Here is an 18,861-nt window from a genome sequence, read left to right as displayed (position 1 = left end):
CTCACCTGAATTATTGCAATAGCCTCTTCACTGTTTCTATCTACTCTTTCAAAGTTGATTCTCAACAAAGCAACATGAACGATTCTTTAAAAACAAAAGTCATCTCCCGTTACTTGTCTGCTCAAACCCTCCAATAGATTCCGACTTAGTCAGACTGAAAGCCAAAGCCCCTTAGTGGTCTTACTCCTCTATAAACTCCTCTAACCTCATCGCTGATTATTCTGCCCCTAATTCACGCTATGCCAACCACACTGGCCACCTCGTTGTTCCTCAGATTCAAAGCAGTTCCCATCTCAGGGTCTTGCATTTGGTGTTCCTTCTGCCTAGAACATTATCTTCCCAGATTCTCATGGGGCTGGCTTCTCCACCTCCTTTATGTCACTTCACAGTTGTCACTCTATCAGCAGGACTGAGCAAATTGTGGTGCTATCAACTAGGTGAGGAAAACTGGAGGAGAAACCAGTTTTGGAGGAGAGATGATGAGTTTGACTTTGGTACATACTGATTTTGAAATGCCAGTAGGGTTTAGTTGGAGCTTCCAGGTAGAGCTCAAAAGCAGAAGGTTGAAAGGGAATGTTAACATTTAAACAGGAAGCACAGAAAGAGTACAGCATACAGGAAACAGAGGAAGTAGCCTGTGGTAGATTAAATATGTCTACAAATTCTGACAAGAAACTCCCATCAAAAGGTATAATTGAGTCCATTATCCCTTGAATCTGGCCAGCCCTGGGACTGTCTTTGACCCAAAGAAGAAGTAGCCTTATGACTGTTCCAGAACCCAGGCATTACAAGGTCTTTCATCTGTTTTGCCCTTCTGGAACACTGCCCTGGGATCACCTTGAAAAGAAGCTGCTCTAGTCTACAGGGCTATGACAAGACACATGGAGGAAAAATGAAGTACCCTCATTGATATTAGTGAGGCCAACTTGGACATCATCCATGCCAGCCCTCCAGCTCACTGCAGCTGCACCAGTGATCCCAGCAGGAACCAATAGAGGAACTGCCCAGCCAACCAACAGAATTGAGAAAAAATTTTTTTTAAATCATTAAGTTTAGGGTGGTTTGTTACGCAGCATATGTATCTGGTAGAAAACTTGGTACCTAGAAATGGGGTGCTTCTTTACCATAAACCTAAAACATATAGCAATGGCTTTGAGACTTGGGGTAGGTAAAGGTTAAAAAATAGGTGAGAAGATTGTTAATGGAGGATGGAGACAGGAAAGGTTGTTAATGGAAGATGTAACATCATCATGTTACATATTGATGGAAAAATTCTCATAACTGTTGCTTATAGAAACTTGCAAGACAGAAAACGTATCTAATGGACCTATAAATCTAGACATTTCCAGAAAAGAGGTTAGAAGTGTCAATTTAATTTTTTTACCCTGAGAATGATGATATAGGGAGAGAAATAAACTAAAAAAAGAATAATCAGTGTGCAGTTGGAATTAAGATGATGCCATGATATACTGAAATGGAAAATAAAATTGTTTCTCAGCCCTGGTTAGCTGGTAAAAGATTTTCAGAGAAATATATGGCCTAAGGTAAAAATCAACTCAAGGATGTAGCTAAAAATTCTTTGATGAGACCTCAGAAAGATTTAAGTGGTATTTAGAAGACTCCCTGACTTTTAAAAGGCCTCTAAAAATCTTAAAGGTAGTTTCCACAGCAGCCTCATACATGGCCCAAAGTAAAGAGAGGCTTTTTCAAAAACAAATCATCCAAATTACGGCTATGGCTTTGGTGCCACGGAGTGACTTCCAATGAGATTCTTAAGAAACCCAAAACCATTTAAGAGTGTTATATTGATAAAAACACTGTCAGCTTGGTCTCAGAGAAACTGCAATATTTCAAAATGAATAAAAGGACTCCAGGCTCTCCGATTTACATGTGCAGAAGGCAGACTGAGAAAGTTCCTCAGCTATAAATGTGAGCCATTTCTTATGGAAAAGGCAAGACATCTTATGGAAAATCCAAGATCCCAGGGTGAAGAACAAAGAGCCAAGGAGAAAAATGGGCTACGGAACCACTCTCAGAAAACAAAAATAGGCTTAGATCAAGGAATTTTCCCTGCCCCTGGTATAGGGGAGACAGGCTGGGTCTTAGAATTGATGTAGACCAGAAACTGCTGAACGTTTCCTAGTTTTCTCATCTTTGAGTGGGAGAGTCTATTCTGATTTTCTGGTCCCTGTTACATCATTGTATGTTGTATGTGTGGAGAAGGTTATCTTGTGTTTTTTTGTTCAAAGCCCTCTGATTCAAGAGTAGCCATACCCTAGAAACCAAAATTTCCGATTTCAATCTGAAATCAGGTTCTTCTGACAAGTAACATAAAACAAGGATTATATGAAGTCATTATCTTAAAGAAAATCATTTTTCATAAATCACTTTGTGAAAAGCACCACACTAGTGTATAGTAAGATCTTGAAGGAATATGTATGTTAGGTGCAGAACAAAAGAGTTTCATTTGGGGAGGAAAGTTAATTACCTGAATGATTCAAATTTTTATTACATCTACAAATTAAAATATCTTTCAATATGAGAGTTATATTTTCCATGTCTTGACACCTTAAATAATTATTCAGACATTCAGCTAAACAGATAGATTCTGTAGGACTGAGTCCTTTCTAAACTCACAGGAAAGGTTTCTGAATACAGGATTTAATTAATAATAAGAAGATTTAAGCACTACAATAAACTCCTTTTTTAAAACTTAGAAAGGAATAACAATATACAAGTAAGGGACAAAAGCACTTGAAATTTACAAGGTTTTAAAATAAGCACTAATCCTATCATCTGAGATAATTTTTTTTGATGTGTGCGTGGTATTATGTGGAAGATACAGAGCACAATTCTGTTTAAGAAGTCAAGTTCTATCATTTTAATTGATCAAATGAGACTGTCATATTATTTGTACATGATAAGAGCCTATATATTTATTTTTATATTTTCTGATTTTTATTTTTCCCCTCAAAAAAATCTATAATTAATGGAGAGCATTAAATGACTTTGAAAGGCACAGGAAAGAATTTGACAAATTGCCTCATGGGGCAAAACAGCTCCTCTGAAAGTAAGAGCTCAAATCAAATACGTGAAAAAAATACAAATAAGAAAAGAGTAGCCACACCCGAATTGTTGTCCCCGAGATGCCTCATCTATATTTGAACTAGATGCAGAACATGAGATAGTGAACTTTAAGCCTGATGGCATAACTGCATGAGAATTCTGATGGTCTCCAGTGGAAAAGGGGTGTACTTTGCATGTGGGAGGAGTGAAAACAATTGTGACCAGAGGGTGGACTGTAGTGAATTAAATTCTTTGCCACAATTCTTCATAACGTCTCTCATCAAGCGGTAGAGCCTATTTCTCTCATTAAATCTGAGTTGTCATCAGGACTTCCTTTGACCAAAAGAATGTGGCCGAAGTGACACTGTAAAAGTTCAAGAGGCTTGTCAGCTTCTGTTTCTGTCCTTTTAAAAGCAGTGCCCTACAACCACCAGGTAAGGAAGCTGGTCCAGCTTAACGGAGAATGAGAGCCCCTGTGAAGAAGCACCAATGCACCTTAGCAGGCAGTTAGCATCAGATGCAAAATACGTGAGGGAGCCCGTCATGGATCTTCCTCCAGTCACAGCCAAACCTCTCTGAGTGAGCACAGTAAAACTGGAACAGGAACTCCGCAGAATCATGGGAAATCCTAACTGGTTTTGTTTTCAGCCAGAGAGTTTTGAAGTGGCTTGTTATCCGGCAACAGTTAAATGATACACGGCCTGAGAGGGAGGAAAGACATCAGAGGAATGGAGAATCAATGAAATCAAGGGAAAACGAAGTCTGACAGGGGAGATAAGAGATGAGCAAAGTCACAGAAGCAAAAAAGGGAAGGATAAGGTAAGGGATGAGATGCATCTGTTAGGTTGAAAGATGTGCCTTCTATCGTACTGGCTTTTACTGACCCAGCTATGAGAAAACTGGCTGCCCTGGGTTGTGTTAAGGCACTTGACCACTTATAAAGTGAAAGACTGTTTTCTCTTGCATTTGCCATTTGAAGTGGTAGATAAACCTTAGGGGGAAATTTATATCATCCTATTAAGTGGCAAGCAAACTAGTGTTCACTCAACTTTCATCTGAGGTTTCTGCTATAACTAACCTACTATTAAGAAGAAAATTCCTTATAAAACGCTACCCTTTGCTAAGACATTGCTATGCAAAAGAACGCTGGCTCAATCCTGATGGCTTCCTTATAAACAAAAAAATACTTTTTATTTACAGTATATCAAAAGATATTATAATACACATACCACACACACGCACACGCACACACACACACACACACACACACAGAATATAGATCAGGGTATCTGATGCCAGATTTTTTAAGGCCAGAATAAAATTGTGATTACTACAAACCAATACTGAAGAATAACCTATTGTCTTAAATGTTCTAAAAGGCTATAATGACTTTCATCTTTACAACAAATTGAATAGAGAATCTCAATGCAATTATAGGAAACAAACTCTTACCAACAGTGTTAGATGATCCTAATTGTAAAGTAAGGGACCTTAGATTTAAGCATAATATCCAACCTAATTATATTGCAAACGCATTAAATGGCATAGCCTTCTACAGGAAGGAAACTCCTTAGTTGATTTATTGCTTAAATTATGGAAAAACAATTCAGTTAAAGGACGTATTCTTGCATTTAAAAGATCAGTTTTTCCATGTAATGACTGTGTAATCTGCGTTAAGAAGCAGATTCCAGTTCCAAAGAGTGATCATGCTTTTGAAATTGTGTTCTCAGCTAGCTCCACAGATATTTCAATTGATCTGAACTTGAGCTCTTGCCAGTTTTTGAAGCAAATCCTAGGTTAGTTTCCCTTATAAACTTAAACAAATTTTAACTTAAGTTTTCATCACTCCTCCTTGTGTATTATGATGTTCTTGTCCATCACTGATAAATAATTATGAAAAGATATAGCACAGAAGGTATTATCCTGATGGAAAAAAGCAAAAATATACTTTTTGTCTCCTCTGTCTCACAATTTATCAGTCATTTCTAGGGTGATCTTATTACTTATTCTCCAAACCAGGACAATTTCGGGGACAAATGGGAGTGCTATCAATAATGACCTCAAGAAAATGGTACTATCCTGATCAAATCCATGAGACCAAATCACCCATTTCATACCAAAGGGTATTTCCAGTTATCTGTGGCCATCCTCAAACTTTTTCTCTTTCTTCCTTAAGATCCTTACTCTCACTTCTCCTCCTAGAACTATCTTTCATTCTCTTTTATCATTCCCAAACTGCTTACCTCTCTCCCCATACTACCAGAAGTAACTTAAAAATTCTCTTATTTTGCAGAACTCAGGTCTTCTCTTATTATCCAGGCAATGTAGAGAGTACTGCAGATTTGTCAACCAAAACTGTCCCAAAGTGTTTCCCTAAACTGGAAACTATATCCTCATGGGGATTCCTCTGTAGTATAGAAAACACTGTTACCAGGTTTTAGGTTTGCTTTAGTATACACACATTTATACTCCTTCCCACCATATTTGGATCTCCCTCCTGTACAGTGTTCTTGCCCAGCTTGGATCCCTGAAGACTCCTTTTACTGGATCTTTGCACCCATCTATCAGATTCTGCTGCTTGTATCTCATTCTTGGCCTTTAGCTGAATGGCCTTGGGCACTAGGGTGGTCTGGCCAATATAGAGAGCTGGAAGTTTCCTGGACCCACCTTCCTCCTCCCAGCCAGCATCTGTGCACCAATCGTGACTGGTGTGAGAGTATAAAATCCCAGCTCCTTTACTTCTAAAGCTAGAAGCTTTAGGGTTTAATTTACACTCCAGAGTGTCTCACCTAATTAGACTGAGAATGCAACTCTGGTGTTCCCTGCAGAAAACAGTTAACTTAGCAGGCCTGAGACTGTTATCCTTAGACACTTGCTCACTAGGCTGGCCTTTGGCTTGCCTCTGGGACCTTGAATTTCTGGAGGGCTCCACATTCTCTAAATGATAAGTGTTGCTCAGTGGGCTTAAAGTATTCAGACGAACAACGTGCCTTATACTGAACACCTGCTTTCCTTCTGGGAGTCTGGAATTTTGGTATGTGTTAGGCAGAGGGTGACTGCATGGCTGAGCCAATATAAACCCTGGACTCCTAGGCTCAGGTGAGTTTCCCAGGTAGACAACACTTCACTGGTGGAAAAATTATGCATAATCAATTTGACTCCGCTGGGAGAGGACTCTTGGAAGCTTGTGCCTGGTTTTCTCTGGACCTTGCCCCATGTGCCTTTTTCTCTTGCTAATTTTGCTTTGTACTCTTTTGATGAAATGAATCATAGCTGTGGGTATGACCATATGCTGAGTTCTGTAAGTTCCCCTAGTTAATTAAAGAACCTGGGGGTGGTCTTGGGAACCCAAGACACACTCTCCTTTCACTATTTTGCTTCTTTATTCCCCCTTCTCTTACTGGCTTCCCCTGGGAGCACATCTTTAATAAACTGTGGGCATCCTAATCCTTGACATGGCCTACGTTTCTAGGAGGGCTTATGAATATTCTCAACCAGACAAAATATTAGTTTCAACTATAAGCTCTGTAGTTTCTCTCTTTCTATTCCTGGAATGATTTGCTCCTTACCCTGTCCTCTTTATTCCACATATCTTTATCCCCCTCCAAACTGTTACTCTTTAATAAATATATATTTGGACAAATTAATTCAGTGTTTATATAATTTGTAAATTGTATACAAATTGTAGTACAAGGCTTAAAATACAGCAGAGCAGTACCTCGCCCCATTTCTCCCCATACTGAGTCCTGTTTTCCAGAGACAAAAATTTTCCATTTTTTTAAGGAGCTTATTCCTGATTTACCTCAAGATATCAGGTGTGCCCTTACAGTCCTCTTAATACTGAATACCTGGGGAAAGAAGAGTACAACATAAACTACTTGGGAAATAAATAGCATTCAAGTCTTCCCTTCCATCTATTCATATGTGGATACATATCTCATTCCAGTAGGAAGAAACTGGTGGTAAAAATTCAGAAAGACTAAGCAGTCGCATGACAAGCCCGTGCCTGGGATATTAAGTTCATCTTCAACCATCTTTCACGGTCAGTTCTTTTGGTACTTCTGATGCTATACAGAAATGGTTCCCCCCAAAAAAAGGCAGAAAAAAATTACTTTAAAGGCTTGCTTCAGTATTACTCTCTTAGCGTTCTTAATCATAGGTCTTCTTCAGCGTTACCCAAATCCAGCCAGTATGCTTTGGTGCTGGGAATCTTTGGGTAACAGAATCAGGTCTTAGGTTCCACCAAAACAATCCTTTTGTCATTTTAGTACAGTGATTCACAAACTTCATTGTGTATCAGAACTATCCAGAAAGCTTCATAAAAATGCAGCTTTCTGGGACTTGCCTCCATAGACTGTAATTAAGTCCATAGATAAGACAGGAATCTGACACTCCTTTACAAATACCAATAACAAAACTGTGGTTTTGAAATTCACACAGAAAGGTGTCAATACTCTGATATCTAGCATAGAACACATGCTAATGAAATATAGATGGTATCATTTATCTTCTTTCAACAGAGGGGAGGGAAATATGGAAACAATACTTGGTTTACAGTATCCTTAAGTAATCAATAAGATTATAGATTATTTTTTGACTTTCAGCCTAATAGCCTTGCTTTCTTCTGTCTCTAACCAACCAATTTGGGAAACAAAATACTCTTGCCTCACCAATTTACACCTTTACATAAAACACAAACAAATTTTGCAGAAACTGAAAGAAAGCAGATTTGGGGTTTTCTCATAGGTTTAACATTCTCTAGGATTCCACTCGGCACCCTGACGCATTACCACCAGACCTTTAGAGTAGTTCCTCTATTTGTGCCCACAGGTCTGGGATTGCTTTTCTGACAATCTTTAAATTATGAGTAATATTTTTTTCTGTTACACATAAAATGTTTCTCTCTTCCTGGACAGTCTAGTTGTCTTCTGAGATCTCTTTCACCTTGCATTTTTGTTACACCCCTCTGTCAGACAATCTACGTGAAACTCCTCCCGGGGGTGCTCTCTCAACCCTCTGTCAACCCTGTTCCTGAGAAGATAATTGGAAAATGGACAATCACAGCAGCAGCCAATCCTAATGATCTCAGAAGCCTGGGTAAAGAACACTTCAGAAAAAAAGAGACTTTAAATGCTTTGAGATAGATCATTAACAAAGTGGTGAAATTTGTGAGGAAGGTGGGAGGAAAAAACAGTCTTTCTACTATTTGCTAGATTCACTCGAGAATTAGGCTCTAATTCTTCACTTCCCTAGTTGAGCTTTAACTTAATTATAAAACAAAATCTATAGCCACAGCCAGGCCTAGAGGTAGAGTCTGTACAACTAATCAACTTTAATTCCCTGGGCTCGATTTAATTACAAAACGACATTTGGTGCAGCTGCTAAACACTTCCCAGGTGACCACATAATACGGTTGTAGTATTTACAGGTCTCCAGCTTTTGCACTGATTCGCACAGCACAATTATGTTTCAGTTATATATAAATTTGAACAGCCTCTAGGATTTATAATAAAACATTTTCTTGATTTTCTATATTCCTGTAGTTGAGGCAGTTAAAACACTGAATCGCACAATAACTAATATATGTCAGGGAGTAAAATGTGATGACAGAGATGTCCTGATAATGAACAATAATAACAAACTGAATGTTAGCAACACATTTCTGACCTTTTAAAATTAATTCTGTTTGTTAGGTGGACAAAGTGAAACCAGCTTATGTATACTGAGTTATCAATTTGCCTTTTAGGTTATAACATACATTACTTTCCAACATAACTAGACATATCTAACTCATTCTTCTTCTTGTTCTTTAATGTTCCACAAGACAATTTAGGAGGTGATTATATGTGCTACATAGTACTTTTTAGCTGACAGAATTAAAATTAACCACTGTTGTTTTTAAAATAGCCACCTCCTCCAGTACATTTCAAATATACTCAATTTGCACAAACATCCAGGAAGACCACTGCAATACGTGAGACCTGATTTTTCATTTTATAATATTTAGGCAGAGGTTCCATGCACAACTAACTTTTCATCTTAAGAGTTTTTTTCAACTTAGTCCATGCAAATATACTTTTTATAATATCTGGGATCCCAGTTCCTCCCTAGGTCTATAGGAGGATAAGAAAAATTATTTAAATTGAGAAAAAGGAATCAAGAAGCAGTATCATTAAGGAAGTCACTAACGATACTAAAATAAATATGACCCTTACTGTTTCTACAGCAACTCAGAAAGTAATAGAGAGCGCCTTTTCATTCAAATTAGGATTTTAAGCACAACAGAATGCGTTCTCTTTTTCCTAGATGTTAATCTCCTTTTCTTTCCCTTTAGAGTAGAACTGATTAAACGCTAAAGAGAGGATGTATCATAGCTAATTATATCTACAGAGAAAAAAGCGGCATTCATCGTAAAATAGCTGGGGCAATAATCCCCTCTTCACCTTCCAACTTCAAGTGCTGGTTCAGATTTTAGCTGATGCTGTCCTGCATGACTACCTTGGACCCTGGACAAAGACAGCACTGTAGGTTTCAAAGTTGAAAGGCTAATTTCTCAGTACTAGCAGTGTCTGTCAGTCTCTTACCCCAGAGAGTATCTTTCTCTACTGAGCAGTGATTGAGTCACAGGAGGTAACAATTCTGCTTGCTGGAAGAAAATACGATGGAAGGAATCACGACGGTTACCAGATGTTCCAGTGCCCCTCAGGGGGCACCAGAACGTTCCTGCATATGCTGTAAACAGCATCAACTGTCAACCGTGGGACCCTGGGGTGTGGTGCTCATGCTGCTCTGATGTGCAGAGTCTCAGAGTTGGAAGAACCTTGAAGATGCTCTTAGCCAGAGGTTTTACACTACGTCTCGGGGAGTTCTTTGTTTCCTAAGTGTGATTCAGGCATTGCTGAACAATAAGGGGGAATCTCCCTGAAACAGTTGCAGCACTCTTGGAAAGAATGTAAAGATCTTAAGTCAGGGCTGAAAGCAAGACAGGATATTTTATCCAACAAAAATCAGTCGTAAAAGTCCAAGGTAATTCCTATGGTTCAAGGAAAGAACTTTGTGGAAAATCCCTGTCCCAGTGGCTCTATGACATTCCTAGAAGGGAGGCCCTAGAGCTCAGAAGGTTGATTCAGGAACTCTAGGCTGCAATAGGCCTCGTGGCTTGGAAGTCTGGAAATTAAAATATATTACTAGGACACAGTATCAGGGTGGGAGACGAAGGCTTCTAAAGGCAAGTCAACCAATGCTTACAACCCTTCATTATTTACATATCACTTTCCATGGCAAATAGGAAAATAAAACACTTAGAAAAATGTTACCTTTCCTTGTTATTTTAAAATTTGTCAATTTTACACATTGCCTTGATGATGGTTTCTTATTCTATGATACCTGTTTTCAAAGTAAAGAATACCTTGTGATTGTTCAAGACCCTCTCCACAGCCACCATCAGGAAGGAAGAAAGGAAGGAAGGGAGGAAGGAAAGGAGGAAAGGAGGAAAGGAGGGAGGGAGGGAGGGAGGGAGGGAGGGGAGGGAGGGGAGGAAAGGAAGGAAAGGAAGGGGCAGCTATTTCTGTGTTTGTAAATGGAACCAGCTATGATGTGAGAAGACATGAGATTTTAACATAAGGAAAACTGTATCTCCAGGGTCAAACAGACATCCATAAAAACAGGATAGATAATCTTTCTCACCATCACTGTTGATGCACACAACCTCTTGAATTTGAGTGCCTGGACCACACTCCCTTCCATTATCTGGTTCACAGTCTCCTAGCCTCACTGCTTTCCAGTCATAGCAGGATGGCTCCTCACAGGGAATGGCTTCCAGTAAGTGAGGGCAGCTGCCAGCGCCCCCAGAGCCTCCAGTGGGCTCATTGGTAATGTGCCGTTTCCTCAGTTTAAAACCTGAATTGTTGGGGAAGGAAAATATTTACTGTTACCATCATGCGCTGAATACTTCAGAAGGCTGAATGAAACTCCAAGTGAAAGCTGGATGAGGGTAGAGGGTAGAATTCATATCTGCTTTAATCACTAGTGTATCCTCACACTCTAGATTAATATGAGCTCATTAACAATTTATTAAATGAATAAACAGAATGGCCAAAGAGGGACTTTTGGTGTCAGCTTACTACAGTAAAAGTCAAGCAAGAATGGGCTGGAGAGAGATAAAGAGAAAGAGAGACACAGAGAGAGGTGATTGGTTGATTTGGAAAGTCTGTAGTTGTAAAATGTTCAAAGACACAATAAAATCTCAACCTATTCAGAAATATTCATGACCAGACACAAGTGCTATTACTTTGAATTCCTCAACAGGATCACCTGGTTAAATTTGAAAAGGAACCTCTGAGAAGTTGGATGGTTTCAGGAAACTGTCTCTTGAAAGCTTAGTTGAATTTAGACTCTCCAGAAATTTGAACTCGGGATATAAACCATCTGGGCTCTAACAAGGAGTATTCAAAGTCCTGCTATGTGCTTTAATAACACCTAAGTGTTGCCCTTTCTGACAATGTATAACAAAATTAATAAGTCTGTCTACTGCTATGTGAATATATTGGAATCACTAGAAAACTGTCCTTTGAAACAAAATAGAAAAATGTTTTCAATTACTAGATCATGTGAAAATTACTCTACCAGGCCGAACATGTAGTAAACAATTGCATTTATTCTATTCCTTTTAGATATATTATTTGCATCATAAAAGCAATATTTATTATTAGTTTGTTTACCTTCAAAGTAATAAGTAGTTCTGTTTATTAGGCACTAGCTACAGGTCAGGCAATGAAATAAGTGCTTTATGTTTATCTCATTGAGTCTTTAAAGAAAACTTGGGTACCAGATCATATTACATCCCTTTTACAGGTAAGGGAACAAAGATTTAAATAAGTTAATTAACTTATCTAAACAACAGAGGACAGACTAGGTTTTCCAATCCACGTCAGTCTGACACCACAGCTCATCTTAACCACTGCACCAACTGCGTCAGACGCTCTCCATCTGTTGTCTAAATTAACAAGCATCTTGCCTACGTTCTGCAGTTTTAATCTTCTGGTATCATCACCAGAATAGGTTTATAATTCTTTTGTGCTAAAGATCAATACTCTTTAGCCATTCTGGAAAATACTGCAAACGAATGATCACAGGAACACAGAGCAGCACTTGTTAATAATTCATGGTTTGACCCAATTTGATGGGAGTTTTAAGCATGCCATTTTAATATTACATACCTTTTTTGCCTTGCTGGTCATTACAATTTTCGTAAGTACAAGGTCCCCAAGCTGTCCAGGGTGAAACCTCACATTCAATAGGACAGGGAATGTGGCACAGCTGTGTCGTATTAGGGATAGGGCCAGCACATGATTTCAAGTCCACTGGTTTTGAGGCTGTTTGGAGAAAAACAGAGGTTCCTTAAGAATTAAACAGGTTGTTATGGTCAATAATACGGTTTTTCAGAGCAGTTTTGTGTACGGAGAAGGAAAATGCTTAAAGAAGCGCCACCAAGACATTACTCGAATGCTTCTCAGCTCCATCCTGAGAATAAAAGGAGACAGAAGGAGTGGGGGGAAAAGAAGCAGTGTAGTACAGTCAGAGGAAACTGGGCTAGAAGGCTTGCAGACTGTTTGATCACCAGCTTCACCACTAATTAGTCATGCCATTAATAATGCTGAGTCTAACTTTCCTAGTCAGTAAAATAATCCTTACAGTTAATTTTATTTCTAAAATTTTATAGTTAGGTTCTAAAAGAGGAGAATTTAGAGGACTGAACAGAGTAGGAGGGGAACTACAGCTTTAACATACATGGAAAAAATCTCCACTGAGTGGCTCTGGCAGAGAAGGCCCCCTTCCCTTTTGGTCTGCAGAAAGGTGACTGATGGATATGATGAAGGAAGAGCTCGGGCCACCAAATGGGGCATCTCTATCTCTGACTGCATGACTCACCAGATACTTTCCAGAACTTTAAAGAATATACTATTTGCATATGTGATCCAAAGCTCAGAATTGCTAAGGGGACAAATTTATAATTGTCCACGTATGTTCATGAGTTGACCAATGAACTGTGTATAAATACTGCTAGCCCTTGCTTCTCTTCTGCTATGATGACTGCAGTTTGGCTATTTTGTACAGCACAGGTATTTGATAGTTAACGTCAGAAGGTGTCCACAGTTCTGATTAAAAATGACTGAGTAAGAATGATACTTAAAACTTTATGGACATCACAAGAGAATCAAGTTTACTACTGTCATAAAAATTTTGAGAAGTAAATGTCTTAAGACACACATTTCCTTTAATAAAAGCTAGCCCCTGTTACTCTCTGATACTTTGAAATGCCCATGCATGTAGCATAGAAGCCTGAAATAAGCAAACTGTAGATACTTGTATATCCCTCAACTTTCTGCACACAGAATCATAAATGCTACCTAAAGACTATTATCTCCTCTTTCTGCCACAGTTTTTCAGTTCTGAAAAATATTCTATAGATTTTGTTTTTATTTTTTCTTCCTAGGAGTACTTATTTTCATCCCCTCCCACTCTCCGCCCCCCATCCCCCACCCCACCCCGGAACACACACACACACACACACACACACTGCAGTGAAAATAAATGACTGGGCATCCCTAATTTGCTTAGCATGAGCACCAAGAGCATTCTCACTTAAGCTTATCAGAATTGTTGCTAATTTGTATCATAACATTAGGCAAAGCCAAAAATGATTCATTGGATTGCTTTCCAACAGTGAAAGTGCTTGGCACACTGATGACAGAAAATACAGGAATAAATGTTTCATTTCTCTGAATATAAAAAAATGACATCAATGATACATATCTCACATAAAACGATTTGTTTTTAATATTTTTACAGGTGTAAGAGTCTTGTGATGGTTAATTTCATGCGTTAACTTGCCTGGGCTAAGGGATGCCCACATAGCTGGTAAAACACTGTTTCTGGGTGTTTCTGTGAGTGTGTTTCTGGAAGCGATTAGCATTTGAATCAGTAGACGAAGTAAAGCAGATTGCCCTCACCACTGTGGGCGGGGCATCATCCAATCCATTGAGGCCTGAATAGAACGAAAAGGTGAAGGAAGGGTACATTCCTTCTCTTCCTGAGTTGGGATATCCATCTTCTCTTCCCCCTGGACATCAGAGTTCCTGGTTCTGGGAAACTGGGTATTACACCAGTGGCCCACTCCCAGGATCCCAGGAGCTGATTCCTATAATAAATCTCCTCTTACATACCTGTATATATACTATTGGTTCTGTTTCTCCAGAGAATCTTGACTAATATAAGTCTACAATATGAAGAAAAACTCCTATAACTGCAAATTAACATACGCGATTCCTTCACTTGTTGAATCCTTCAGACTATCATTTAAATTAGTGGTTATATGTATAATTACCTGAAAAGTCTCCATTTTTTTCCTTTCAATTGACTAAAAGTAACTTTAGTCTTTAGTGTTATTATATAGTGTTGGAAATTACAGTTACTATAAAGGGAAGTCTACTGAGCATGCAATTGTGAGAGCTATGATTACAGCCTGAAGAAATTTATTTTATATATAAGACTGAAAACTGTAGGAGGAAAATACAGTTTTTATTAAGGAAAAAGGTACAAACATTAATTCCTGGCCATTTTTCTAAAGCTTAATGTTAGCTCTTGGTGTATTTTGAATAAATCAAATAGAAAAATCGGTCACAGATTCTTCTTGAGCTATTAAAAGAGAAATGTGACAAATAAAGGTTTAAGGAAGTGTTGCTTGAAGCAAAATACTCTTAAAATCTTCTGCTAAGCTGAGCAAATCAACACAGAGATAATACAGTCCTTGAAAAATAGTACCAACTAAAAAGTGGTACTTGCTATCTGCTTCTACAAGGATTAAACCGTAAGCTGCTGACCTTCCACATACCCTGAAAGGAGTGCAGGGTGGAGACCAGGAAGGAGGCACCCTGTGCTCTGGGAAAAACTGGCAAAACAGGCCTTCAGATAGATATTTTCAGGAGAAGATTTTATGAGCCCAATTCTCGCGACTCCCCATAGCTGAAATGGCACTAAAATCCTTCATGGTGATGTCTGCTCCTTGTGACTAGCAGCAACCTTCTGCAAAAATGTGTGCTTGGTTGCATGTACTCCCCCTTCACCAAAATCACATATACACTGACCTTCCCCCCTTACCTCTTTGGAGCAGTTTCTCAGAGCTATATGAAATGCTGTCTCCCGGACTATAGACCTCAATCTGCCCCAAATAAACTTAACTCACAACTCTCAACATTGTGCATTTTTTTTTTTCAGTTGACAATAGCCTCAATTTTACAGATAATTTTCTATCTATCTATCTGTCTGTCTATCTTTCATTAATCAAAGAAAGACAGGGGGAGAGTATTTTCTGTATGATTCTATTCCTTTGGTGATTTTCATTATAGGTTTTCTTATCCAGTATATGCTGATTTTTTCTGTTTTTTGCATTTTCAACTTTTTATTTAAAAAAACACCGTAAATAAATGTTCTCGGCTGGTTTTACAAATATGAATCACACAATTATTGATCTAACTGGTGGGGTTCTATCTTAGACCTTCCCTGGCATACGAAGAGTTGGCAAATGTGAGGCTACCACTTCAAGCCTCATGCCCATAGCACAGATTGACCAGTGGAGGTACCAGGACAAAACTACAGCCAGAAAAAGAGAGGGCCTTGGGTAGTGAGAGCACAGTTTCAACAGAGTCAAATCTGTGCCCATAAACAGTATATATGCTGATTAATGTAAATCACAGATACTAGTTTAACTCCTCAAAAGTGGTCTTTTTTTTTTGGCAATTGCCCAAGATTTATTTGGAATCAGTGTGATTCAATAATGAAGTAAAGAACAGACCTAGGAGATCTTACTGGGTTCTAATTTAATCTGTGGGACATAATTCCTATAGTTGTGTATTACATAATGTAGTGTTTATTGCTGATCCCTTGTTCTCAAATATCGACAACTAAATTTTCTAAAATGGCCCAGTCATTATTCTTATATAATTTTACTAGAAATTATAAAGAAATTGTTCATCCAGTACAAGTTCCAAGGAAGTATATATTAGATTTTTTTTGTCTTATTGTTGATCTCTTGAAAATAAAGGAGACCTTTTATTGTTCTCATACGACTTACAGGGTTTTCAATTATATGTACTTTGTACGCTTCACAGGGTCATAAAAGAATGTCTGAACTTTTCAGGACTTAATAAAACAAACAAAAAAATGAAACTGGTGCATTTTTGTAGGTAGGTCTGAAATATTTTTATATTTGTATATTCAGAGTATTATGATGGAAAAGAAATTCATTATAGGAGGTAAACTTAAATCATCTGTTTCCAGTAATGTGGCCAATGAGGTACTCTGAAAATATACTCACTGTATAATCCCTAAGAACAGTGAATATATAACTTTTTGAATTAAATGTTTTATTCTGAGATAATTGTAGATACACATGAAATTGTAACCTCACAGAGATACCACATACCCTTTACCCAGTTTCCCCCAATAGTCAGATCTCACAAAACTATAGTATAATACCACAATCAGAATACTGGCATTGATACAGCCAGGGTACATGTACTGGGTTGAATAGTGCTGCCCCCTGCTCAAATGTCTACTAAAAACTCAGAACACGACCTTATTTGGATATAGGGTCATTGCAAATGTAATTAGCTAATGAGGTCCTACTGGATTCAAGTGAGTCCTAAATCCAATGACTGGTGTCCTTATAAGAAGTCCATGTGAAGACACACAGAAAGGAAGGCACTGCAATAATGGAGAGAGATGGAGTGATGAAGCTACAAGGATTGCCTACAGCCACTTTGCTCCTAATCTTAGAGAGAAAGAATTCAGTCTTTCGCCATTAAGCATGATGTTACCTGTAGGTTTTTGCAGATGATCTGTACCAAGTTGAGGATGTTTCTCTCCATTCTTATTTTTCTGAGAGTTTTTATTATGAATGGGTGTTGAATTGTGTCAGATGCTTTTCCTCCATTGTTTGATGTTATCATGTGATTTTTTTTTCTTTAGCCTGTTAATATGGTGGATTATATTAACTGATTTTCCAACATTGAACCAGCCATGCATCCCTGAATACACTGTACTTGGTCCTAGTCTTCAATTCTTATAATGTATTACTGAATTCTAATTGCTAATATTTTTGTTAAGGATTTCTGTATCTGTATTTATGAGAGATTTTGGTCTGTAGTTTTCTTTTCGTTCTAATATCTTGGTCTCTGTTCCCTCTTTTCCTATTTTCTGGATAGAAAAGATCTGTTTCACATTGAGTGAGTTACAGTAGTTTATAGTTTTTTTATTTTTATTTTTTAAATTCCTTCTATTTAGTCTAAGTTGTCAAATATATGTTTATAAAGTTGTCTGTGGTATTCCCCTGTTATTTTGCTGTCTGTAAGGTCAATAGTGATAGCCTCTGTTTTATTCCTGATGTTGGTGATTTGTGTCTTCTCCCTTTTTTACTTTAGTAGTCTTGCTAGAGTTTTCAACATTAATAGTCTGTTCAAAGAACCAGCTCTTTGTTTCACTGATTTTCTCTATTGTTTTGGTTTTCAATTTCACTGATTTCTGTTCTTATTTTTATTATTTTCTTCCTTTTGTTGGCTTTCATCTTATTTTGCTCTCTTTTTTCTTGGTTCTTTAAGTGGGAGTTCATATCATTGATTTGTGTCTTATCCTCTTCTAATGTAAGCATTTAGTGTTATAAATTTCTTTTTCAGCACTGGTTAGCTATGTCTCACAGATTTTTATATGTTATATTTTCATTTAATTCAGTTCAAGTATTTTGATTTTCTTTGAGAATTCCTCTTTCACACATGGCTTATTTAGAAATGGGTTGTTTAGTTTCCAAGTGTTTGGAGACTGTTATCTTTCTGTGATAGAATTCTAATTTGGTTCCCACTGTGCTCAGAGAACACACTGTGTATGATTTAAATTCTTTGAAATTTGCTGAACTTTGTTTTATGGATCAGGGTATGGTCTATCTTAGTATATGTTTCACAGATAACTGAAAAGGAAACGTGTTCTGTTGTTGGAGTGTTCTACAAATGCTTAATAAATCCTGTTGGTTGATGTTGTTGAGTTCTTCTGTATCCTTGCTGATTTCTGTATGAGGAGTGGAATGTTGTCATCTCCAACTTTAATTGTGGATTTGTGTATTTCTCCTTTCAGTTCTATCAGTTTTTGTTCACATATTTTGTAGTATGTTGTTCAGTGCATATACATGTAAGATTTCATTATCTTCTTGGTGGATTGACCCTTTATCATTATATAATGTCCTTCTCTGTTTCTGGTAATTTTCTTTGCTCTGATGTCTAATTTATCAGATATTAATATAGCTACTCCTGCTTCTCTTTGAATAATATTTTCATGATTTATCATTTTTCATTATTTACTTTCAACCTGGGATATTGCTATATTTGAAGTGAGTTTCTTGTTGAATGTGTATAGTTGGGTCATATTTTTAAATCCACTTTACCAATTTGTGTTTTTTCTCCTTATAAGTCTAATTTTTTATAGGTACAGAATATATTTTAATTTTTATATTGTGTTAGAAGCAAATTAAAACATTGCCTGAATAAGCATCTGTTAGGGTCTTTTAAAATCTGCTCCCACTGGTGTTTATGAGTGGTGGTCTTCTCTCACTACAAGTCTGAGATGTGGGAGGCAAAAGGGAACTGAGCATCTTGTCATTTCTTGAGTCTTAAAATCTCTAGCTTGCCTGCCTCCCTCTCCGACTTTCAGAGTCATCTTAATGGTCTGTTTACTATATAATGTTCAGAA

General features: G+C 37.7%; 1 protein-coding gene across 1 annotated transcript in view; it reads right to left on the bottom strand.

Moving 5' to 3' along the window:
* Nucleotides 1-18,861, bottom strand: part of THSD7A (thrombospondin type 1 domain containing 7A) — a 458,451-nt gene that overhangs the window by 167,444 nt on the left and 272,146 nt on the right. The window contains exons 5-6 of the mRNA XM_079931758.1: nt 12,285-12,440; nt 10,753-10,965 (exon numbers count right to left, since the gene is read on the bottom strand). Coding sequence (XP_079787884.1) covers nt 10,753-10,965; nt 12,285-12,440 — 369 coding nt within the window. The remainder of the gene's footprint in view (nt 1-10,752; nt 10,966-12,284; nt 12,441-18,861) is intronic.

This window comes from Stenella coeruleoalba, assembly GCF_951394435.1.
Source record: "Stenella coeruleoalba genome assembly, chromosome: 9".
In the NCBI taxonomy this organism is placed as follows: Eukaryota; Metazoa; Chordata; class Mammalia; order Artiodactyla; family Delphinidae; genus Stenella; species Stenella coeruleoalba.
Note: the sequence above shows the minus strand (reverse complement) of the source record. Positions and strands in the feature narration are given on the sequence as shown.